This window comes from Pseudonaja textilis, chromosome 4, assembly GCF_049901715.1.
Source record: "Pseudonaja textilis isolate UNSWEBS1 chromosome 4, rPseTex1.2, whole genome shotgun sequence".
NCBI classification, from domain to species: Eukaryota; Metazoa; Chordata; class Lepidosauria; order Squamata; family Elapidae; genus Pseudonaja; species Pseudonaja textilis.
The window spans coordinates 92,432,795-92,458,091 of NC_141993.1; the positions used below are offsets into that span (position 1 = coordinate 92,432,795).

The following is a 25,297-nucleotide window of genomic DNA, read 5'->3' on the forward strand; positions in this document are numbered from 1 at the left end:
ACAAATGGTTATTTTATGATAATTTTTAATATGAGTTAAAGGGGAGTAAATTGGATGATGTATAAGACAAAAGGGTGGTGCACTCAAATGGGCAATTAAGGGGGAAATGTTTGGAATTATTAAAGCTAAGATGGAATATGTTTAATAATGAAATAAGAGTATGTGATGAAATTGCAAATATGACGGATGAAAGTATAAAAGTATAATGAACATAGATTAAGAATATAAGAATTTTAAGATACTATGTAAAGAAGATAGGGGTATAAATAAAGAAAAATGAGATAAGTTAAGATATGAATTGGAACTGGACAAAATAAGCATGAAAAATATAAGAATAGTTGTGAAAATTTACAGAAAATGGAAAATGGAATGATATGAATAAGAAACTGAATATGAAAGATAAATATGTAATTATGGTCTTGTGTGTATGGAAATGTAACAACCTGGAACCCCATTGTTCATGAAAAGAGATATTTGTAAAAGATAAAAATAAAAAAAAACTTTTTACAAAAAAAAAAAGGAATAATGGATGGAAAAGTGAGAACGATCAACCGATGGAATAGAAGTTGCCCTCAGAAGTTGTGGGAGCATCATCCCTGGAGACTTTGAAGAAGAGACTGGACTCCCATCTATCAGATATGGTGTAGGGTCTCCTGCTTGGGTGGGGTGTGGGGGGGTTGGACTAGATGACCTCCAAGGTCCCTTCCAACTCTGCTTGTCTGTTAAATCCGTTAAACTGAGCCAGGAGAGATTCAGCCTGGAAATAAGGAGAAAGCCTTTGCGACCAGAGGTTCTACCTGTATGTATTTTCATCCAATATTTTCTTGCTTTCACACATGCCCACCACATAGGATCACAAAAACCTGGGGTCTGATAGCTCCGCCCCCTTCTTAGCTGCATTGCAGGTGCCCCGAGAAATGGGCGGGGCTTCAACCACACTCAATACCCCAATCCGAATCCCCCCCGCCTCCATCCATGCCAGTCTGACCCTTATACCTTATATCCTTCCCCTCTTTTCATTGCATCCCCAAGGCAGCCATCCCAAGGAGTCCCTTGATCTGTGGTCCATCCCCTCGCCTCACAATCAGGAGGCTGGGTGTTCGATCCTAGGTAGAGGCTGGTATTTGGAATGGTCTCTCCTGCTTGAGCAGGGGGCTGGACTAGATGACCTCTGAGATGAGGTCCTTTCCGACTCTGTTGTTCTATGTTCAGTTGTAAGGCCTTTCAGCAAAGGAGTGACCTCATTTTGCCTGAGAAATTGGGGAGTCTTCAACAGCCTCCTCCCGTTTTCCTCCTCCTCCTTTCCTCCCCTCCTCCTCCCTTTCCCCTCCTCTTTCTTCTCCTTCTCCTTTCCCTTCCCCTCCCTCTCCTTCTCCTTTTCTCCTCCTCCTTTTCTCCCTCCTCCTCCTCCTCCTCTATTTCTCCTCCTCTCCTCCTCCCTCTTCTCTTTCTTCTCCTTCTCCTTTCCCTTCCCCTCCCTCTCCTTCTCCTTTTCTCCTTCTCCTTTCTCCTCCTCCTCCTCTATTTCTCCTCCTCCTCCTCCTCCTCCTCCTCCTCCTCCTCCTCTTTCTTTCTTTCCCTTCTCCTTTCCTTCCTCTCCTTCTCCTTCTTTCTCTCCTCCTCCTCCTCCTCCTCCTCTTCCTCCTCCTTCTCCTCCTCCTTTTCTCCTTCTCCTTCTCTATTTCTCCTCCTCTCCCTCCTCCCTCTTCTCTTTCTTCTTCTCCTTCTCCTTTCCCTTTTCCTCCCTCTCCTTCTCCTTTTCTCCTTCTCCTTCTCCACCATAATTTCTCCTTCTCTTTTTCTCCTCCTCCTCCTCCTCCTCCCTCCTCCTCCTCCTCCTCCTCTTCCTCCTCCTCCTCCTCCTCCTCCTCTTCCTCCTCCTTCTCCTCCTCCTTTCTCCTTCTCCTTCTCTATTTCTCCTCCTCTCCTCCTCCCTCTTCTCCTTGTCTCCTTCTCCTGGGTGGCTTTCCCCCCCTTCTGCGTTCCCTTTGCTTAAAAGGTGTACGGTTTTTCATTCTCTCTGCACTTTCTGTCCATCACAGCTGGACCGCAAATTACAGTCCGGTGGCAACTCCGGCGAATCTCACCCTGAGATCCTGCACAAAAAAACCCCCAAACAAACACTGATCTCATGCAGGCAAACCCCTGTTTGGGTGGCTGCAGAAAAACCCTGTGAATCTCCTCCAAAACCGCAGCCTTCAAAGCCAAGGGCTTGTTTATGTCGAAGCAAGGCCGTCTGGGAGCGAAGGAGCCTTAAGCCAGGTGGAAGCCAAAATAATTGAGGCTCTGCACCATCCCTCGAGAAGAATGGAGAAAAGGGCGTGGGGGAGTGGGGGTGGGGGGGGAGGAAAAAATGCAAAAAAACAAAAACAGAGCACAGCCAGAGAAACCTGGAACAACAGAAATATCCTATACTTATTATCATCCTCGTTTTCATTATCATTATCATTATCATTATTATTATTATTATTGTTATTGTTATTGTTGTTGTTATTGTTGTTGTTATTGTTGTTATTATTGTTATTGTTGTTGTTATTATTATTATTATTATTATTATTATTATTATTATTATTTGCAATCTTGCTTGTTCCTTTGCTTCTCTGGGGCCTTAAGAGCAGGGGTCGCCAAACTTTTGGACCTCAGGGACCACCAAACTCATCATTTTAAATCCCGCGGACCAGACACCCCCTGGGAAAATGCCCCCAAAAAGTCTGCAGGAAAATCCCCACCCCGCTTTTCCTACCGATCGATCGTTCTTTATTTGTGGTCTCCAGCTCCGTTCTCGGGGGGGAGAGAGAAAGAGAGAGAGAGGGAGAGACTTTTGGCTTCGTGCAAGGAAAACAGCAGAAGCCGCAGAAGTCTTTCTTTCTCTCCCCCCCAAACTCCGCCAGAAAGGAGTCTTTGCAGCCTCTTGGAGCAGGAGGCCTTGCAGGGTCCCAAAGACTCATTTCTGGCAGAGTTTGGGGGAGAGAAAGAGAGACTTTGGCTGCTTTCCTTGCATGCAGCCAAAAGCAGAAGAAGAAAGAAGCGGAAGAAGCAGCCCGGTGTCCAGGCCAGGCGCGTGGGGCGAGTAGGGCAAGTTCCCCCTCCGCTCTTTCCCCCCTCCCTTTCCTCCCTCGTGTTGTGCGCAATGCAAGGGACGCAAGCCTTGTGTTCCCGCACAGCCTGGATTAATTGCTTTGGGGGGGGGGAGGACATTTCTCTGTGGACCACCAACATCTTCTCATGGACCCCCAGTGGTTGGCAACCACAACCTTAGAGGAAACATTTGGGGCATCTTAATTATTGTTAGGAACTTTCTTCTCGGTTAGGAAAGAGGCCGGATGATCTATAGGTCAGTTGTCCGCCCATCGTCCCTTGGCACAGGGGGGAACCGTCCTTGATTTACGACGACTTGAACCCCAAATCCCTCTCGCTGAGGGAGACAGTGGTTCAAGTGAGCTTTGCCCCATTCAACGACCTTTCTTTCTACAGTCATTAAGCAAATCATTGCAGCTGCTCAGTGAGGAACAAGACCCTTAAGCGAAACCGGCTTCCCCATTGACTTGGCCTATCAGGAGGTCCCCAGAAGGAGACTGAACTTCGAACGGTCACTAAGTAAATGGTCGTAACTTGAGGACTATCCCTGTATATCCCTGCTCTAAAACTTTTGGACCGGCCATTCCTTGAGACATCCTCCATTCATTCTGGCTGGACGAAATGCTAAGCGGTGGCAGGCCTGGCTCTTATTTGGGTGGGTGACACCCTGGGGCTCTTAAGGGCGCAGGAATGAAAATAATTATGAAGGGAATATTCAGGTAGGAGACCGTAGAAAATAACTTCTATATATCCTGCGTGCAAGAATCAACGAAGCGACGGCTTTATTCACTCGGGTGTCTGTGGAATCCTTGGTGAAGTCTTGGCTGGGTGGATTCCTTGCAGACGTTTGGTTGCCAGACTAGATAGCAGCATCAGTGGGAGACGAAGAAAGGGTTGCGGAGAGAAGGAGGAGTGGGGGAAGAAGAAGTTGATGATGAAGAAGATGAAGACAAAGAAGAAGAAAAAGAAGAGGAGGAAGAGGAGGAGGAGGAGGAAAAGAAGGAGGAGGGGAGGAAGAAGAGGAGGAGGAAGAGGAAGAAGAGGAAGAGGAAGAGGAGGAGGAGGAGGAAGAAGAAGAGGAGGAGGAGGAGAAAAAAGAAGAGGAGGAGGAGGAAGAAGAGGAGGAGGAAGAGGAAGAGGAGGAGGAGGAAGAAGAAGAGGAGGAGGAAGAGGAGGAGGAGGAAGAAAAAGAAGAAGAAGAAGAGGAGGAGGAAGAAGAGGAGGAGAGGAGGAGGAGAAGAGGAGGAGGAGGAATAGGAGGAGGAGGAAGGAAAAGGAGGAAGAAGAAGAGGAGGAGGAGGAAGAAGAGGAGGAGGAGGAGGAAGAAGAGGAGAAGAAGAAGAAGGAGGAGGAGGAAGAAGAAGAGGAGGAGGAGGAAGAAGAGGAGGAGGAAGAGGAGGAAGAAGAGGATGTTAGACTAGATGACCTCCAAACTCCCTTTCAACTCTGTTATTCCTCCCTCCCTCCTTCGTTCCTTTTTTAAAAAAAGAAGTGTGTGAAATGTTATAGGGTTTCCTGCTTCAGCCGAGGGTTGGACTAGGAGACCTTCAAGGTAACTCTTGTTATTCTCGTCTTCATGGAAAACCTTTTGCCCTGAAGCTGGGCAGATCTTACCCCGCTTTTAGCCCTCCACAAGACCTTAAAAACCAGGATTTTTTTCTCCAAGTGCTGGGACAAGGTTGGATAATTTTTGCACCTTAGACGTTGACTTGGTACCAGGACTTGGTTCTTTAACGTTTTAATCTGATTCATTTTATTTTATAAGTCAATGAATACTTCAGCTTCAACCATAACAACACAAGAGCACACAGTAGATACAAACTCAAGGTTAATCGCACCAAACTTGATTGCAGGAAATACAACTTCAGCCACAGAGCGGTCAATGTCTGGAATCCTCTACCTGGCTCTGTGATTTCTTCCCCAAACCCCAAAAACTTTAACCTTAGACTGTCTACTGTTGACCTCACCCCTTTCCTAAGAGGTCTGTACCGTCCCTGTCCTATTGTTTCTTTTATTTTTCTTCCATGTATCCATTTCATGTATTCATAACTATGTTTATTCTTATACCTATTATCTTGTAAGCAATTGACAAATCAAATTAAATAAATAAAAAATAAATACACTTTAATATGATTTTATAGGTTGTTTTAACTTTGGATTGGGAAACTCCCAGAGTTGCTTAGAAGACGGGCGGCTGCAAAACCCCTTCAAACAAATAAATACAACAGTTCACTTAGTGACCCTTCGAAGTTAAAACAGGCATGAAAAAAAGGGACTTTTGGTGACCGTTTTTCACACTGATGACCGTTGCAGCCTCCCCCTGGTCACACAACCCAAATTCAGATGCTTGGCAACTGACTCTCAGTTATGACCGTTGCTACGTGACCTGGGACCCCCTTTTTGTGACCTTCGGACAAGTCAGTGGGGAAGCCAGATTCAATGACTGAAGCAATGATTCACTTAACAACGGTGGCAAGCAAAATGGTGAAACAGTGCAAAACTGGTCTCACTTAGCAATGAAAAATTAGGTCTCAATTGCAGTGGTGAGTCGAGGAATACTGTAAATAAAATTTGGAAGGGGGGCGCTTAACATAAAGAATGCCGACCAATGTTTTAAAGAGCAACAGTCAAAGCAGTGGGTTGGACTAGAAGACCTCTAAGGTTCCTTCTGACTCTGTTATTCTCTTCTCTTCTAAATCCCATCGATTGGCAAAGCTCAGTCAAAAAAGTCTTGGTTTAACCTGGGCTACGAGTAAGCCAGGATAAATAAGACAGGCTGGGTTAGAAGAGAGTTTGTTGGGGTTGACTTTAGAGTTAAAGGAGAGAGAGGAATCAATCGATCATTCAGTCTGGGACGCCTGACATGCACAGTTTGAGAAGAGAAAGAAAATTAATACTGTCATCAATTAAAGGATACGAAGTTACACATACGGAATGTAGAATTAAGAGAAAATGTATTGTGTAACTAGGGGTATAATAAAGGAGTAAGGAATAGTGAATTAATAGGCAAAGCAATATGCAATAATTGTAACGTAAGAGGAAATTAAGTATAAGAATATGATTAAGAAATGTAAATGATGTCTTCAATGTTGATACAGTTGTGTTCTTTTTATGGTTTTTAAAGTGTTGGAAAATTGAATAAAGTTTTTTTTAAAAAAAAGAAAAAAGAAGAGAGCATGTTGGGAACCAAAAATTAAAGGAGAGGCAGGTTGCAAAATTTAAATTTGATTTGGTTTTGTGAGTTGCATTGGGGTAAATATAAATTTATATCTATATATCTGTATCTCTATCTATCTCTATCTCTATCTCTATCTCTATCTCTCTATCTATCTATCTATCTATCTATCTATCTATCTATCTATCTCTCTCTATATATATCTATCTATATCTATCTATCTATCTATCTATCTATCTATCTATCTATCTATCTATCTATCTATCTATCTATCTATTTCTCTGTATATCTATCTATCTATCTATCTATCTATCTATCTATCTATCTATCTATCTATCTATCTATCTATCTCTATCTCTATCTCTATCTCTATCTCTCTATTTATATCTATCTATCTATCTATCTATCTATCTATCTATCTCTATCTCTATCTCTATCTCTATTTATATCTATCTATCTATCTATTTATATCTATCTATCTATCTATCTATCTATCTATCTCTACCTCTCTATTTCTATCTATCTATCTATCTATCTATCTATCTATCTATCTATCTCTCTCTCTCTCTCTCTCTCTCTATCTATCTATCTCTCTATTTCTATCTATCTCTCTCTCTCTCTCTCTATCTATCTATCTATCTATCTATCTATCTATCTATCTATTTATATCTATCTATCTATCTATCTATTTATATCTATCTATCTATCTATCTATCTATCTATCTATCTATCTATCTATCTATCTATCTGAAAATCTGTGCTTTGGGCTGCCGAAAACAACTGCAAAAATACAGCTGTTATTTGTCCTTTCTCACTAGGTTTTCTGTTTTCCCCTGGATTACTACTAAGTGCAGGCTTTTTTCTCGCGCCCAAGAGCCGTCACCCTTGTTACTATCTTTAGATAAATGATTCAGCCCCATCAAAACAACCTTGTCTGGAAGAGACACCCGAACAAGAGAACCCAACAGTCATTCTTGTGCAGAAACTTGGTCTGAACTTGTTCAAAGCAGGAAAGAGACAAACATCATTGGTTGCAGGTGTACATATGCATTTCTGTGGTTGTGTGTATGTGTGTGTGTTTCCAAATCCCAACACTTTCCAGTATGTGGGTGGTCAAAGTCGAGTGTTTTGATGGGTGGGAGAAAGAGAGAGAGAGAGAGAAAAACAGTAACAACACAACAATAATTTTGAGTCAAAACTGCAATTCAGCCACCGAGGGTTTTTGTGTGTGTGTGTGTGTGTGTATGAACAATCCATGGGGGATTTAAGGCTGAGAAACAGAAAGCAAGTTCAGACAACCCTTTCCCAAACATCTTCAAAAACACACAAACACACACACACGCACACAGAGAGACGCCCAACCGACAATGTTGTTCTGCACATATGTACGCCTTTATTTATTTATTTAAAAGGTTTCTGTCCAGCTGCCCATCTTAAAAACACCGTTCTGGGTGGCTCACGACAACCAGAAAAGAAAAAAAAAACCTTTATGAAGTTTCTGTAGCGCCATAAATGTGTAAAACACAACCCCGAATTTGCTTTCTCCATCATTCCTTTAGGATGCCTCAACAATTCACACCAAGATGTGTACTCCAGCGTGTGTGTGTGTGTGTGTGTGTGTGTGTGTGTTGAATATCTGGAAGGAGGGAGGAGTGATGGAGCTCTTGCCTCACAATCAGGAGGCTGTGAGTTCCATCCTAGAGAGAGGCTTGAGCCGGGGGTTGGACTAGATGACCTCCAAGGTCCCTTCGAACTCTGTTATTCTATGAATATAAGGGAGGGGCTATGGAGATCCTCAGTCATCCAGGTCATGGTTGTCGCAAAGGTGCTTTATCCAAAAGGTAACTGGATTTTCGTGTGTGTGTTTGATAGAAAAGGTTTCGCTACTCATCCGAGAAGCTTCTTCCGTTCTAACTGAAGTTAGAACAGTTGGAACGGAAGAAAGCTTCTCAGATGAGAAGCAACATGTCTTCAAAGAAAAAAGAAAGCGAGGAAATCCAGCTGCCTTTTGGGGGGGAAAAGCTCCTTTGGTCGCAAGGGCGGGACAACGACAAAAAGGCGCACTTCTGAAGTCCCACTGGGTGGCAAGATTTCAGAGAAGGCACTTGGAGCATGGGAGGATGGTTAGATGCCCTCAAGGAGAGAAGCTCCTGCAGATCACCTGATCCCAGGCTGGGTAGGGCTTTGAATTGCACCTGGAAGGACCCTGGGAGCCCAAGAGAGGTGAGACAGGGGTCAGCCTAGATGTGCCCAAGAATTCTGGACCAATGGCAGCTTCTAATCTTCAAGGGCAGCCCCATGCCAAGCGCACTGTAGTCATCCAAACAGGAAGAGCCCAAGGAGTAAGCATAATGTAAGTCACCATGCATATCTTTCTTTCTTTCTTTCTTTCTTTCTTTCTTAGTTCTTTCTCTCTCTTGTCTTTCTTTCTTTCTTTCTTTCTTTCTTTCTTTCTTTCTTTCTTTCTTTCTTTCTTTCTTTCTCTTTCTTTCTTAGTTCTTTCTTTCTCACTCTCTTTTTTCTATCTTAGTTTTCTTTATATCTTCTCTCTCTCTTTCTTGCTTAGGTTTCTTTCTTTCTCTTTCTCTCTCTCTCTTAATTTTTTCTTTCTTTCTTTCTTTAGCTTTCTTTCCTTCTTTTTCTTTCTTTCTTAGTTCTTTCTTTCTCACTCTCTTTTTTCTATCTTAGCTTTCTTTATATCTTCTCTCTCTTTCTTGCTTAGCTTTCTTTCTTTCTCTTTCTCTCTCTCTTAATTCTTTCTTTCTTTCCTTAGTTTTTTCTTTCTTTCCTTCTCTGCCTTCTCTTTCTCTTTCTTTCTTAGTTCTTTCTTTCTCTCTTTTTATTTCCCTCTTTCTTTCTTTTCTTTTGTCTTTTCTTTTTGTTTCTCTCTTACTCTTCTCTTTCTCCTTTAATTCGACTTTTAATGTATGTAAAATTCTTAATAAATAAAAATCATCGTAAAGAGGTCGTAGAGGAAAGGCATGTAAAAAGGTACACAATGTTCTTTGAATCACAATCAGCTCCGGGATATATTTACAAAGGCCTCCCTGTAGAGTCTTTTTGGCTGGAGTATAGGTGGAGCATCTTTGCTTTCTTCTATCAAGCCTGTATGTAACCCTGAGATCTCCCTGTGGTCTCCCATTGAACGGCAGTAACCATCCATTTTAGAAATCTCCGCCAAGGGGAGAAATGAAAGAGATTGTTCCTCGGGTGGGGTTGCAAAAAGTTTGCTAACTGGCAGGAAGGCTTCAACTTCACCCCTTTCTCCAAATTTTCCCCTCCAGCTGTCATTCCCCTGGGCAGGAGGAATGAGCCAGGCGCCACCTGCTGGAGGAAACCCAGAAATGAGCCAGGCGCCACCTGCTGGAGGAAACGCAGAATGCAGATCATCCTGGAGAAACGGGGTTGCCCGCCCAGACCCCTTAACTTTGGGGCTCCGCTTCCTTCCCTTCTGCCCCCTTTGCCGAAATGGGTTTCCAATCCACTGAAACCGACGGGGGGAGGGAGGGGGGGAAGCACTTTACGGTTTTTGTTGTTTGTTCCTCTGTGTGTCACATAATATATGTGGGTTTATACGTAGTTTTGTATTTATTTAGTCAGGTTTCTGTAAGTGTATATTGGAGGTGGTGAGCCTTTTAGAGCTGTGTGCAATGAAATTTCATTTTAATGTGTGTTGATTGGTGTACGTTCCAAGTCACAATAAAGTTATTGTATTGTACTCTATTCTGATTTATTCTGTTATTTCTTTTCTGTTATTGTTTGATTCTGTTATTCTTATTCTGTTTTATTCTGTTATTCTTATTCTCTTATTCTGTTTTATTCGGTTATTCTTATTCTGTTTTATTCTGTTATTCTTATTCTCTTATTCTGTTATTCTTATTCTTATTCTGTTTTATTCGGTTATTCTTATTCTCTTATTCTGTTATTCTTATTCTGTTTTATTCGGTTATTCTTATTCTCTTATTCTGTTATTCTTATTCTGTTTTATTCGGTTATTCTTATTCTTATTCTGTGTTATTTTGTTATTCTTATTCTCTTATTCTGTTTTATTCTGTTATTCTTATTCTCTTATTCTGTTATTCTTATTCTGTTTTATTCGGTTATTCTTATTCTCTTATTCTGTTATTCTTATTCTGTTTTATTCGGTTATTCTTATTCTTATTCTGTGTTATTTTGTTATTCTTATTCTCTTATTCTGTTTTATTCTGTTATTCTTATTCTCTTATTCTGTTATTCTTATTCTCTTATTCTGTTATTCTTATTCTTATTCTGTTTTATTCAGTTATTCTTATTCTGTGTTATTTTGTTATTCTTATTCTCTTATTCTGTTTTATTCAGTTATTCTTATTCTCTTATTAATTTTATTCAGTTATACTATTTTATTCTGCTATTCTGTTTTTTTCCTATTAATACTTATTCTGTTTATTTGGTTATTCTGTTTTATTGTTATTCTGTCATTCCATTTTACTCTATTCTATTTTTCTGTTTGGTTCTGTCCTTCTGCTATTCTTCTGCTATTCTGTAATTATTTTCCAGGTTGGCACCGCCCGAACTTTGCCCCTGGCATGGAGGCATCGCCTGGAGTTGACCTGTCCTTGCGCATGTGACCAAAGCTTTCCCTGGAAGTGGCCGGCCGTCCTCCAGAAAAATCCTGGATCCACCAGGTGAGTCCACCTGAGGCTGAGCAAAACCTGGCCAATTAAGCAGGACTTTCATGCAGGCACATGCCTGGGGGTGTGCTACTCGCCACGCTGGCTGCTCCGGGCCCTCCTCCTCCTCCTCCTCCTCTTCCTCCCAGGCACAGAACCATGGGGGTCACTGGCCAATCTGGCAGGAACAGGGAGGGATGAAGTGGTCAACAGGGTCTCCCTGGCAGAGAACATGAGGTTTCTGCTCCAGTATCTGGGCTGCTTCTCTGCCTTCTTCTCAGTGGGATTCCTCATCGCGGCCACCTGGACGGATTGTTGGATGGTCAACACCGATGACTCCCTGGAGGTATGGCCCCAGCAGCATCGGTGTGCATTTGTGTGTGTGTGTGTGTGTTTGTGCAAGTCCACACCATGGCTGGCTTCTCGGAGGTGCTTGCTGGCAAAAGCCCAGTGAGGGCTTGGAGGTCTCTCCCAGGTGCGAAAGGAACCGTCACCGGTTGAATTTTGGCCTGCCAGGCAGGTGTATAAGGCACAGGGGCCACCCCAGAAAATGTAGAGGTGTGGCCATTGGTCGAGAGCCTGGATGGCCTTATTCCGTGAAGTCCTATCCGTTTTGTAATTGGGCTGCAAGTTTTGGGATTTGGGACTATTTTATTTATGTTTTTGTGGGGCTGAGACGCAGAGCTTGTCAATCAGAAAGGTCGGCAGTTGGGCGGTTCGAATCCCCAGGGCTGCGTCACGGGGTGAGCTCCCGTTCCTTGTCTCAGCAGCTTCTGCCAACTTAGCAGTTCAAAAGCAGGTTAAACAAATGCAAGTAGAAAAATGTAGAAGGCCATATGGGAAGGATTAATGGTCTAATTAGGGACGTGGTGGCTGAGACTCTGAGCTTGTCAATCCGAAAGGCCGGCGGTTCAGTGGTTCGAATCCCCAGCACCACGTCATGGAGTGAGCTCCCGTTCCTCGTCCCGGCAGCTTCTGCCAAACTAGCAGTTCGAAAGCACGTAAAAAATGCAAGTAGAAAAATGGTGGGAAGGGAGCAACGTTCCGTGCACCTTTCAAGGTGTTTAGTCCTGCCGGTCACATGACCACGGAGACGTCTTCGGACAGCGCTGGCTCTCCTTTGGCTTTGAAATGGAGACGAGCAGCGCCCCCTAGAGCCGGAAATGACAAGCACGTATGTACGAGGAGGAGAATATTTACTTTTATTTATGTTTTTAGTTGCTATGTATTATATAATGGTAAGCCACCCAGAGTTACCTTGAGGTAAGGTGGGTGGCCTATTCTTTTTATAGATGAAAGAAAGAGGAAAGAAAGAAAGAAAGAAAGAAAGAAAGAAAGAAAGAAAGAAAGAAAGAAAGAAAGAAAGAAAGAAAGAAAGAAAGAAAGAAAGAGGGAGGGAGGGAGGAGGTAGAAAGAAAGAGGGAGGGAGGGAGGAAGAAACAAAGAAAAAGAAACAGGGAGAGAGAGAAAGAGGAAGGAAGGAAGGAAGGAGGGAAAGAAGGAAAGAAAGGAAGGAAGGAAGAAACAAAGAAAGAAAAAAAGAAAGAAAGAAAGAAAGAAAGAAAGAGAAAGAAAGAAAGAAAGAAAGAAAGAAAGAAAGAAAGAAAGAAAGAAAGAAAGAAAGAAAGAAGGAAGGAAGGAGAGGGAGGGATGGAGGAAGGAAGGAAGGAAGGAAGGAAGGAAGGAAGGAAGAAAGAAAGAAAGAAAAAGAAAGAGAGAGAGAGAGGAGGAAGGAGGGAAGGAAGGAAGGAAGGAAGGAAGGGAGGGAGGGAAGAAGGAAGAAAGAGAGAAGGGAGGGAGGAGAGAGACAGAGAAAAGAAAGAGGGAGGGAGAAAGGAAGGAAGAAAGAAAGAAAAAAGAAAAGGAGAGAGAGAGAGAAAGAGGGAGGGAGGGAGGAGGGAAGGAAGGAAGGAAGGAAGGTCCTTCTTTTCATCAAACTAGACATGTCTTCTGTCCATTCCTAGTTTGCTCAGATTTCCTTCCTTCCTTCCTTCCTTCCTTCCTTCCTTCCTTCCTTCCTTCCTTCCTTCCTTCCTTCCTTCCTTCCTTCACTTTGGAGAATAGCTTGACTCCCTCTTCTTTGGGGCAGCCCCTCAAATATTGGAAGATGCTCTCCTGTCTCCCCTGGTCCTTCTCTTCTCTAGACCAGCCAGGCCCAGTTCCTGCAACCGTTCGTTGTATATTTTATATTTTAGCTTCTTCGTTGCTCCTTTCTGCACTTTTCCTAGGGCCTCAACCTCTTTTTATATCATTGTTTTGTACAGTTTAACAAAGAGAAGGACTAGGGTGGGACACGAATAGCCGTGTTCCAATATTTGAGGGGCTGCCTCAAAAAAGAAGCGGGGTCAACTTATTCCCCGAAGCCCCTGAAGGCAGGAGGAGAAACAACGGATGGGAACTAATCAAAGACAGAAACAACCCGGAATTGAGAAGAAACTTCCTGACAATTAGAGCAATGAAACCGTGGAAGAGAAAATTGCCACCAGAAGTTGTGGGTCCTTCATGTCCGGAGGTTTTTAAGAAGAGACTGGACAGCCATTTGTTACCAGGAGGGTATAGGATCTCCTGCTCGATCGGGTGGGGGGGTTGGCCTAGATGACCTCCCGGGTCCCTTCCAGCTCTGTTCTTCTATAATTCTGTAAGGAAGCCCGAAGAAACGGCAGGCAGGCTTTGGGCAGCGGTGTGCCGACGCTCTCTGGAGTGGGCCGAGGTCTTTCTTTCACCTTGGCTGCCCAGTCGAAGGGGCCCATGTGATGCCCGCCACCCGCCTCCGCCGGCCTCATTCACCTGCCCTTGAGGCTGGCTGCCATTTCACACTTCCCTGCTCAAGTGTGAACGCTAAACGGCCGCCCGCCGGGGTTAATTCCTGGCAGATTGAATGACTTTTCACACTTCCCCGGTCCATTGCCTCCCTAAAGATTGCAGGTGGCGGTTGACCTCGGCTGCCTTTCGAGGGGGGTGGGGAGGCGGGGGTCTTTGCAATGGCCACGCTGGGCAGAAGGGGCAGCCGGGGAGAGGCTGGGGTGGGGTGGGGCGTAGAGAGGAGATTTCCCCCTTAGCCTGTTCCCTCTCCTCCTCGTGTAGCCGAATTGAAGCCCCGCTTCTCCTTCCTGCTTCACAGACCTCGGAAAAGACACACCCGGATCGATCCGTCGGCATAGAGCTGGAAGGGGTCACAGAGGTCTTCTAGTCCAACCCCTGGCTCAGGCAGGAGACCCGATATACGGTTTTAAGGAGAGAAGCAACCTGGCCCCACGGAGGAATTGCCTGGCAGAACACTGAACCAGGGGAACAGCTTGCCACCAGAAGTTGCGGGAGCTCCAAGACTTTGAGGATTTTAAGAAGAGACTGGACAGCCACCTGACTGGAGTGGTCTAGGCTAGGATGTCCTGCTTGAGCAAGGGGTTGGACTAGAGGACCTCCGAGGACCCTTCCAACTCTGTTATTCTTTCTTTCTTTCCTTCCTTCTTTCGTCTCTCTCTTTCTTTCCCTCTCCCTCAATTCCTTCCTTCCTTCTGCCTTTCCTCCCTCCCTCCCTCTTCCATCCTTCCTTTCCCTTCCTCCCTTCCCTCTATTTTCCTTTCCTTCCCTTCCTTCCTCTTCCATCCTTCCTTTCCTTTCCTTCCTTCCTTCCTTTCCTTCCTTCCTTCCTTCCTTCCTTCCTTCCTTCCTTCCTTTCCTCCCTCTTTTTTCCTTTCCTTTCCTTTCCTTTCCTTTCCTTCCTTCCTTCCTTCCTCCCTCCCTCCCTCCCTCCCTCTTCCATCCTTCCTTTCCTCCCTTCCCTCTTTTTTTCTTTTCCTTTCCTTTCCTTCCTCCCTCCCTCTTTCATCCTTTCTTTCCTCCCTCCCTCCCTCCCTCTTCCATCCCTCCTTTCCTTTCCTCCCTTCCCTCTATTTTCTTTTCCTTCCTTCCTTCTTTTTCCTTCCTTCTTTCCTCCCTTCCCTCTTTTTTCCTTTCCTTCCCTTCCTTCCTTCCTTTTTTTCCTCCCTCCCTCCTTCCCTTCCTTCTTTTTCTTGAAAATGGCTTTTAAGAAGACACAGCCACTTGTGTCTGAAATGATGCTGGGTGTCCTGCCTGAGCCGGGTGTTTGGACTAGATGACCTCCGAGGACCCAAGGATTCTATGATACCAAGAGCCGCTAGAGAGACGTTGGGGCAGGCCGCCAATTAAACCGTATATTCCTCCCATATCCTCTGCTGTCCGACTCTCAAAACCTCCCGTCCTTTTGGGAGCCAAATTGAATTTCTTGCCCTTAACGACTTGATCGCTTCCGATTCTACTTCGGCCTCCGCTAAGATCGGAGCGGCGTATTTTTCCCTCTTCAGCTCCCAGCAACACTTTCTTTGCCCTTCCGACTCTCTCCTCTCCTCCGGGGTCGCTCTTCTCTCTCACACAACATTAATTCTCTACCGCGAATAAAGTCTAGCGGAGGCGTTTCACACGACCGGTTGACTTGGGTGCAAATTTGGGAAGGGGAGGTTGGTTTAGCGCGTGGTGTGTAAAACCCAGCCGTGGTAACGGAGAATAACAGATAGTCAGAGTTGGAAGGGACCTTGTAGGTCATCTAGTCCAACCCCTTGCCCAAGCAGGAGAACCTACACCATTTTTGACAGAGGGCAGTCCAGTCTCTTCTTGAAAGCCTCCAGGGATGAAGCTCCCACAACTTCCGAAGGCAACTTCTGTTCCATTGAATATAGAATAACAGAGTTGGAAGGGACCTTGTAGGTCATCTAGTCCAACCTCCTGCCCAAGCAGGAGACCCTACACCATTTCTGACAGAGGGCAGTCCAGTCTCTTCTTGAAAGCCTCCAGGGATGAAGCTCCCACAACTTCTGAAGGCAACTTCTGATCCATCGGTTGATTTTTCTCACTGTCAGAAAATTCCTCCTTATTTCCAGGTTGAATCTCTCCCTTGTTCAGTTTCCATCCATTCTTCCTTGTCTGGCCTTCAGGTGCTTTGGAGAATAGCTTGACCCCCTTCCTCCTCCTCTCTGGGGCAGCCCCTCAACTATTGGAAGATGCTCTCCTGTCTCCCCTGGTCCTTTTATTCATTAAAATCAGATTAAAATCAGATTAACAGAGTTGGAAGGGACCTTGTATATCATCTAGTCCAACCCCGCTCCCTCAAATATTGGAAGATGCTCTCCTGTCTCCCCTGGTCCTTCTCTTGACTAGACAAGCCAGGCCCAGTTCCTGCAACCGTCTGTCGTAGGTTTTAGCCTCCAGTCCCCTCATCATCCTGGTTGCTCTTCTCTGCACTTTTTCCAGAGTCTCAACATCTTTTTTTATGGTTTGGGGACCAAAACTGGATGCAGTGCTCTAGGTGTGGCCTTACTAAGGCTTTATAGAGTAGTATTAGTACCTCCCTTGATCCTGATTGCATCCCTCTGTTAATGCAACTAAGGATTGCATTGGCTTTTTTGGCTGCTGCTGCACATGGCTGGCTCCTCTTTAGCTGGTTGTCCACTAAGACTCCAAGATCCCTCTCCCAGTTACTGCTATTGAGTCCTGGTTGCACCCAGTCTGTATGTGTCCTTTGGGGGTTTTCTTGCCTGAGTGTAGGACTTTCCTTTTCTCTACGTTGAATTTCATTTTGTTAGATACGGCCCAGGGTTCGAGTCTGTCAAGATCCCTCTGGATCTTGAGCTCATCTTCTTGGATGTTGGCTATTCCTGCCAGCTTAGTGGTGTGACTGAGCTCTTGCTTCGGGGTATTGTGCGAATGCACAAAATGGGTTCGTCAGAACAACAGCCGGGTTAATACCATGCTGTGAAGGCAACAATGGTTTTTCCGAATTGTAACAGCCACAAAAGTAACCACCAGGGGGTTGGGGGGTTGGACTGGATGACCTACAAGGCCCTTCCCGACTCCGTTAACCTATCTATCCTCCAAGGTGAGTGCCACGTGCCGTGGCCTCTGGTGGGAGTGTGTCACCAATGCCTTTGATGGGATAACTACCTGTGACGAATACGACTCCATCTTCGCCGAGCACCCAGGTAGGTGGGCCAGCCCTGAAGGGGAGGATTCACAGGGACCCGGGAGGTCATCTACACAGGTAGTCCTCGACTTACGGCCACAGTGGCGGCCAAGGTTTCCCTTGCTGGGCGGGACCGTTGTTAAGCAAGTCTCACCCCATTTTAAGACCTTTCTCGACACCCTTGTTAAGTGAATCGCAGCCCTGGTTAAGTTGGGTCACATGGTCGTTCAGTGAATCTGGCTTTGCTTATGCAAAGGTCGCTAAAGGGGATCACCTGACCCCCGGGGACACTGTGGCCATCATAAACGGGAATCATTTGCCAAGCGCCTGGATTTTGACCACAGGGAGGCTGAAACGGTCGTAAGTGTGAGCCATGACCCTAAGTGCCTGTTTTCAGGCCCGTCGTAACCTCAGATGGTACAGAGACCAAGAATATCTGTAGTATGCTGTGAGATTCCCATCTCCTCCCTCTTTCGTCTTGTTAAAATATCCCAGGTTGTTGTGACTGGAAGGTTTGAGCCTGCTGTGAGCTTTGAGTCGGATGTATCCGAAGACGCAGGTTCGAGTGATGAGGAAGGTTTGGCATTGGAATTGGAGCCTGCTCTAATGAGAGATGCAGACGTGAGCCAGGAGGATGAGGATGAGAACACCATCCTCTCCTGAACCTTCCACATCAATCATGCCTCAGGTGTCAGCAGCTGATCCACAGAACATACCAGAGTCCTTGAGCGATGACGAATGTTGGGTTGATGCAAGGACCAGACGCAGGTTGAGACGTCAAGCACAATTTGAAAAGAAACGTCAAGTCAGGGACTAATTAGAGAGACTGACACGCCCCTTCACGGAATATAAGGAGGCGTGTTAGCTAACGGTCCTTGTCCGGATCAAACTTGGTTAGTTACTGCGCAGCTTGGAAGAAGCCTTCTGTTCCTGAATTATCTCGCGGCTTGTTATCTCGGCTTGAAGACAATTTCTGGGAAAACTGCCAACGACGATTACAAAGAATGGTTAACTCTGTGGTTTCTGGTATTATTTGTTCGTGTTTATTTCTTTGGGACATTTGGACTCTCACTTGTGGCTACAAGTGAGACAGAACACCAGGTGGTGATGGATGGTCTCTGGAGGGGCCCTGAGGCCCTCCACGAACACCCCCGATCTAGAAGAACCAAGTCCATCCTTGGTGGCACTTGCCTTTTGGGAAGAAGTTTCAGGACGTAATCCTTCACCCGAAGATCCCCTTCCATGCTGGAGAACCTCCAGTTCAGGGCTACGGGGCTACACCTAGAGTAGGCGGTTCTACCAATCATCCTGTTGTGGCCCACCAGTGGCCGGTAGAGCTGGCAGCAGACTGGGACAGTGAGGAGGATGGGGAGGAAATTGGGCCAGTCCTGGAGTTGAGGGAAGGCTCGGATGAGGGCTCTGCGTCGGAGGCAGAGATGGGGCCAGGGCCGTCCAACAGTTATCAGCTACCTTCAGAGTCAGAGATCAGTGGGGAAGAAGAACAGCCGGAGCCTGTTCCCCATGTGCCTATGTGTAAAGCTGCCAGAAGAAGGGGAAAAACTAAGGAACAAGAGACAGAGATGGGGCCAGGGCCGTCCAACAGTTATCAGCTGCCTTCGGAGTCGGAGATCAGTGGGGAAGAAGAACAGCTGGAGCCTGTTCCATGTGTGCATATGTGTAAAGCTGCCAGAAGAAGGGAAAAACTAAGGAACAAGAGGCAGAGATGGGGCCAGGACCGTCCGACAGTTATCAGCTGCCTTCGGGGTTGGAGATCAGTGGGGAAGAAGAGCAGCCGGAGCCTGTTCCCAGTGTGCATATGTGTAAAGCTGCCAGAAGAAGGGAAAAACTAAGGAACAAGAGGCAGAGATGGGGCCAGGGCCGTCCAATAGTTATCAGCTGCCTTCGGGGTTGGAGATCAGTGGGGAAGAAGAACATCTGGAGCCTGTTCCATGTGTGCATATGTGTAAAGCTGCCAGAAGAAGGGAAAAACTAAGGAACAAGAGGCAGAGATGGGGCCAGGACCGTCCGACAGTTATCAGCTGCCTTTGGAGTCGGAGATCAGTGGGGAAGAAGAGCAGCTGGAGCCTGTTCCCAGTGTGCGCATGCGCAGAGCTGCCAGATGAAGGGAATAGCTAAAGAACAAGGGTGGACTTGGGAGTAAAGCCACAGGTGGATGGTGAATGGCCCCTCCCATAATAAGGAATAAAAGAGGAGCGGAAGGGGAGTGGGGTTTGCAGGAGACAATTAGTTCAATTCATGAGGGTGAAGGTCTGTTCCTACATTCTTGCCATGCAATTGCTGCTACAGTGTGGCGTTTGGAAGCTATCGGCCTGGCAACTCTCCAAGCCTGAGAAAGGTCTGTAGTTGTGAAATCTCACGAGATTCTCATGACAGGCGGTTGGCCGTGACTTTGCCGGAGAGGAATTCCCTTGAAACTAAATAAAAAGGGGTTTTATCGGGACGAGGAGTCGGATTCGTGCTGCTGGGGAGGCCTCGGTCCGAACTCTTCCTTCCCCCAATCCACCCCGGCTTCTTTTGCAGTGAAGCTGGTGCTGACCCGGGTTCTGCTGATCACCGCTGACCTTCTGGCCGGACTCGGATTCCTGTTTCTCCTCCTGGGCCTGGACTGTGTGAAGTTCCTCCTGGAGGAACCGGGGACCAAGGACCGGATCTGCTTCGTCTCTGGATTGGCCCTCTTAACAGGAGGTAGTGGCCCACGGGGTCTGGTCTTGGGGGTGGGGGGTCGTTGGGTCGATGTGGGAGGCTCACATGGGGCTGCACTCCCAGAAGTCCTTCTCCCATGCATATACTCGTGTGTGTGTGTGTGTGTGTATCCTCCCCTCTCCCCCTCTCTCTCCTTCCCTCCTCTTTCTCTTCTTCCCTCCCCTCTCTCTCCTTCACTCTCCCCTCCCTCCCTCTCCCTCCCTTTCTCTTCTTCCCTCCCTCTCCCTCCCTCCTTCTCCCTCTCTCTCTCCTTCCCTCCCTCTTTCTCTTCTTCCCTCCTCTCTCTCTCTCTTCCCTCCCTCTCCCTCCCTCCTTCTCCCTCTCTCTCTCCTTCCCTCCCTCTTTCTCTTCTTCCTCCCTCTCTCTCTTCTTCCTTCCTCCCTCTCTCTTCTTCCCTCCCTCCTCTCTCCCTCCCTCCTTCTCCCTCTCTCCCTCCCTCCTTCCCTCCCTCTCTTCTCTTCTTCCCTCCCTCTCTCTCTTCTTCCCTCCCTCTCCCTCCCTCCTTCTCCCTCTCTCTCCTTCCCTCCCTCTCTCTTTCTTCCCTCCCTCCCTCTCTCCCTCCCTCCTTCTCCCTCTCTTCCTCCCTCCTCCTTCTCCCTATCTCTCTCTCCCTGCTCTCCTTCCCTCCCTCTTTCTCTTCTTCCTCCTTCTCCTTCTCCCTCCCTCCCTCCCTCCTCTCCCTCTCTTCCTCTCTCTCTTCTTCCCTCCCTCTCTCTTCTTCCCTGCCTCCCTCTCTCCCTCCCTCCTTCTCCCTCTCTTCCTCCCTCCCTCCTTCTCCCTATCTCTATCTCTCCCTATCTCTCCTTCCCTCCCTCTTTCTCTTCTTCCCTCCTTCTCCCTCCCTCCCTCCCTCCTCTCCCTCTCTACCTCTCTCTCTCCTTCCCTCCCTCTCCCTCCCTCCCCCTCTCCCTCCCTCTCCCCCTCCCTCCCCTCCTTCTCCCTCTCCCTCCCTCCCTTCCTACCCTCTCTCTTTCACAGGTATTCCTGCACTCATCGGCTCCACCTGGTACGCCATTGAGGTCTACGTGGAGCGCTCCGCCCTGGTCTTGCACAACGTCTTTGTGGGCACCCAGTATAAGTTTGGCTGGTCCTGCTGGCTCGGACTGGGCGGCTCCTTGGGGTGCTTCCTGGCTGGGGCCTTCTTAACCTGCTGCGGGCGCCTCCTCCAAGGTGAGCTCAGACCCTCACGGAGGAGGATCTTGGTAGGTCAGGGTTGACACGAGGGGCCCTGGCTGCTCTCGGAACTCCGCTGTCCTCTTGCAGACATTTCATGACCCAACTAGCTAACCTCATCAGTGCAGAGGCAGCTGCTTTAAAGAGCCGCAGACACACACACACCCTACATTTGGCTACCTGCATGTGCTCTGTGGCATATTTTCCCTTGGCTGTCTTGCCTACCCCTGGAGAACCTCTTACTCCAAGAGTTTAGCCACAGATACTACAAGGTCCACGATTGCCAGTTTGCTAAAGCCGTGTCTCTTGTCTTTCGTCTCTCGGTTCTTAGATGCCAACTCAGAGAAGGACTTTTATTCCGGGGCTTTACGGAAGGTCTACCTGCCTCCTGCCATGACCTACTCCTGCCATCCGTCTGTGCCGACTGCCACGGCCAAGATGTACGCAAGGGACACCCGGGTGTAAAGACGAGGAGGAAGGGGGCACAAGAGAGGCTCCAAAAGTCTTCAGCATGAAGGGGCTCCTTCAAAAAATTGGCTGGCCGTCTTCTCCCTTGGCCACCAGACAAGTTCTTTCACCAGATAACAGATGCTCAGAGTTGGAAGGGACCTTGTAGGTCATCTAGTCCAACCCCCTGCCCAAGCAGAAAACCCTACTACACTATTTCTGACAAATGACAATCCAGTCTCTTCCTGAAAGCCTCCAGTGAGGCTCAGCTTTCTTTCTTTCTTTCTTTCTTTCTTTCTTTCTTTCTTTCTTTCTTTCTTTCTCTTTCTCTCTCTCTCGTCTTTCTCTTTCTTTCTTTCTTTCTCTTTCTCTCTCTCTCGTCTTTTTCTTTCTTTCTTTCTTTCTCTTTCTCTCTCTCTCTCTTTCTTTCTTTCTTTCTTTCTTCCTTCCTTCCTTCCTTCCTTCCTCCCTCCCTCCCTCCCTCTCCTTCCTTCCTTCCTTCCTTCCTTCCTTCCTTCCTTCCTTCCTTCCTTCTTTCTTTCTTTCTTTCTTTCTTTCTTTCTTTCTTTTTTCTTTCTTTCTTTCTCTCTCTCGTCTTTCTCTTTCTTTCTTTCTTTCTTTCTTTCTTTCTTTCTTTCTTTCTTTCTTTCTTTCTTTCTTTCTTTTTCTTTCTTGTGCTTTAGAAAATAGCTTCACCTCCTCATCTCTTTGGCAGCCCCTCATATATTGGAATACTGCTATCCTGTCACCCCATCCTTCTTTTCCTTAAACTAGACAAGTCTTCGGTCCATCCATGGTCCATCCTTTTTTAAATTAAATTTTAAAAAATACTTTATTTAGTACAAAAGATTAAAATATACAAGTATACAAGAATAAAAAAAGGAATAATCATACGAATAGACATCAGCACAAATCATATTTCTCTCTAATACATTTGGTAGTGATTTGAGTTACTCATAACAGATATTGAATGGAAAATATTCCTTATCCCTTATTAACTAAATACTATCTATATTATATATTATCTAATAGTCTGTTGTTGTCATTGGATTATAACTGCGTTATATTGTAAATAAATCCTTTATATAACTTATTCAATAAGAGAAATAAAACTAATATTTTATAAATTCCTGTCATTAGACATATATGTAGTAATATATTTCCTGGGTTCATTTATTTTATACATTCTTTTTCTTACAGTCTATCCAGTTGTACCATTTATCCCAAATCAAATAATATTCAGAATCCTCTTTCCCTTTTAGTTTTAGCGTGAGCCTTTCCATTTCAGCACATTCATAAATTTTCTGAATAATAATGTGTATAGGTGGTAAGTTGGACATTTTCCAATATTGTGCCAGTGAGATTCACGCCGCTGTTAGTATGTGAATAATATACTAATCGCTGTTACTACATGAATAAACTTTGAGAAGGTGATCCCCTTTGATTATACCCAGAAGGTACAATTCAGGTTTCCACTGCAATTCTCTGGTTTCTCTTCAGGTCGTATAAATCATTCACCTTTTACTAAAGATGCTTCTCTTTCTTTTTCTTTTTACTTTCCTTTCTTTCCTTTCTCTCTCTCACTCTCTTTCTTTTCTTTTTTTCTTTCTTTTGCTTTCTTTCTTGTGCTTTGGAGAATAGCTTGACCCCCTTCCTCCTCCTCTCTGGAGCATCCCCTTCCTCAAATACTGAAAGATGCTCTCCTGTCTCCCTTGCTCCTTCTCTTCACTAGACTAGCCAAGCCCAGTTCCTGCAACCATGCATCTTTGAAATTATTTTGCTTCCCGAGCCCTGTAATGCAAGAAACACGCTTGCCGTATTTCTTCACCCAAAGATGGAGGTTTTCATCCAGGAAGCAAGAAGATTTCCCTACTGTTGGGTCGAGAGAGATTTAAATCATCTGCGTCCTCTTGCCTGCCAGAGTCTTTTTTTTTTGCACCCATGGCTGTATTGGTGCATTTCTTCCATCGTTTTTTCTCTGCAAAATGCCTCTCCCGCCGAATCAATTTGTCAAGACTCCGATCGAGTTTGGTAATTTCGGACGTCTCGACCCGAGAACCTTCCGTCCCTGACTTCCTCTTCGGGAAAACGGGTTAGCCGGAACACTTTGCATGATGCAGTTGCTAAGAAAATAGGTCAATTTGGAGCAGCGTGTCTCAAAATAATACGAACCTTCACTGTTGTTGTTATTTTATTTTATTTTAAAAAAAACAGATTTCAAATGATATGATGGATTAAACTTATGGAAGAGAACACGAGAAAATCAGGCCAAAAGGAGAAATCTGCAAGTTTATTTATTATGGTTGCATGCAGGGGGTACGCATGGTTTGGATGAACCGGTCACCAATTTTATCATTTTTAATTACTGGTTTGGCGAACTGGTATGTGATGACCCAAAGGGGCGTGGCACTAAGGCAACACAATCAAATGAACAATGAGTCCCTTTATTAAGTCCAACTTGCCCCCCAATGTCCAAGTTACCTTCTGGCTGGAGAACAACTCTCCCAGGAACAGTCTTTGGCTGCAAAGAATTAAGTCTAAACAGAGTCAACACAAACTGTGAGTTTAAGTCCAATCAAGCCAAACTGCAGGGCAGAAGCAAGAATCTCAGGCTTGAAGGCATGACAAAACTCACGCGGCTGGGAAGACGCCAGGAGCTCAGATAAGTCACGACAACCCAGGATAAAGTCACATTTGCTCCCAGCAGCCTGCCTTTCTTATCAACTCTTTTCCCAGGTGTGACTAATGAAGGGAATCAGGGCCCTTGCCTCCCCTATAAACCACACCACCCACGTTGCTCCCTTCTCCACAAGCTTCACCAGCTGAGGAATTCTAGGAGTTGAAGGCTGCAAGCTTCGCCGGCTGAGGAATTCTGGGAGTTGAAGTCCACAAGCTTCGCCGGCTGAGGGATTCTAGGAGTTGAAGTCCACAAGCTTTGCTGGCTGAGGGATTCTGGGAGTTGAAGGCCGCAAGCTTCGCCGGCTGAGGAATTCTGGGAGTTGAAGGCCGCAAGCTTCGCCGGCTGAGGAATTCTGGGAGTTGAAGTCCACCCCTCTTAAAGGGGCCAAGCTTTGATAGACACTGCATTCAACCATAATAAAAAAAATAATGAATCTGTCTGCACATTTTATGATGAAAACTCAGCAGATGGGTTTTATTAATCCAGGTCTGGCTTTTATGTGTGAACCCTGCCAACGTGTTTCTGGCGATGTGAATGCAAACTTCCCCTCTCTCAAACAATTATTTTGCAACAAAAGAATTAGAGTGCGATGTCAAATTTTTCAGAAACGCCGATTTATTTTCCCCTCCTGGACTCTGGGTTCCTCCCTTACGCGACCTCATCTTGTATGATTTCAGAAATGTTGTTTTCTCAAAGTGAGACAGAAACGCACAGGTTGTGTTTTACCCCCCGAGATTGTAAGCTTTAAAAAAAAAAGTAAAATGTAATGAATAAATACATATGGATCACAGTGTTCCTGGACTCTGAATTTATTTTCGTTGCCTTGGTTACGTTAGCGCCTTCAAACACCCAGATTATCTAACTGCCTTTGAGTAAACTTTGCATTGGCTAGCACCCGTTTTTGAAATGTGGACTGCAAAACTGGTTTATTGCCTACTTAATGTCTCAATACCCTGTTTCCCCGAAAACACAACCTATCCCGAAAGTAAGCCCTAGCTTGATTTTTACACATGCACCCAATATAAGCCCTACCTCCCAAAATAAGCCCTAATTAAGATCCCTCCAGAGTGGACGGGTAAAAATTAAGCTAGGGTGGGGATGTAGGGGTAGAACTGCCCTACTACTTACCTTTGGACAGGTGTAGCCAGGTCTCACACATCCTGGCACCTGCCTGGCCAGCCCATTTCTTCTGCAGCCGGCAAGGCTGGCAAGGTTTTCCTGAAGGCCTCTGGAGCTGAGAACAAAGCTCTGGATCGATCCAGAGCTCTATTATGGGATGCAGAGGCCTTCAGGAAAGCCTTGCCGGCCGCGGTAGAAGTTCCTGAAGGCCTCTGACAGTGAAAAGGAGGCCGGAGGACGATGCACGCAAGTGAGGTTAATCAGTAGACAACTTC

General features: G+C 45.9%; 1 protein-coding gene across 1 annotated transcript; it reads left to right on the forward strand.

Moving 5' to 3' along the window:
- Positions 1 to 11,118: 11,118 nt before the first annotated feature.
- On the forward strand, positions 11,119 to 21,552 carry CLDN16 (claudin 16). Its single transcript, XM_087933742.1, has 5 exons — positions 11,119 to 11,248; positions 16,796 to 16,898; positions 19,421 to 19,585; positions 20,582 to 20,773; positions 21,108 to 21,552. The coding sequence occupies exons 1-5, from the start codon at positions 11,135 to 11,137 to the stop codon at positions 21,239 to 21,241; spliced, it is 708 nt and encodes a 235-aa protein (XP_087789868.1). The 5' UTR covers positions 11,119 to 11,134; the 3' UTR covers positions 21,242 to 21,552.
- Positions 21,553 to 25,297: the final 3,745 nt, after the last annotated feature.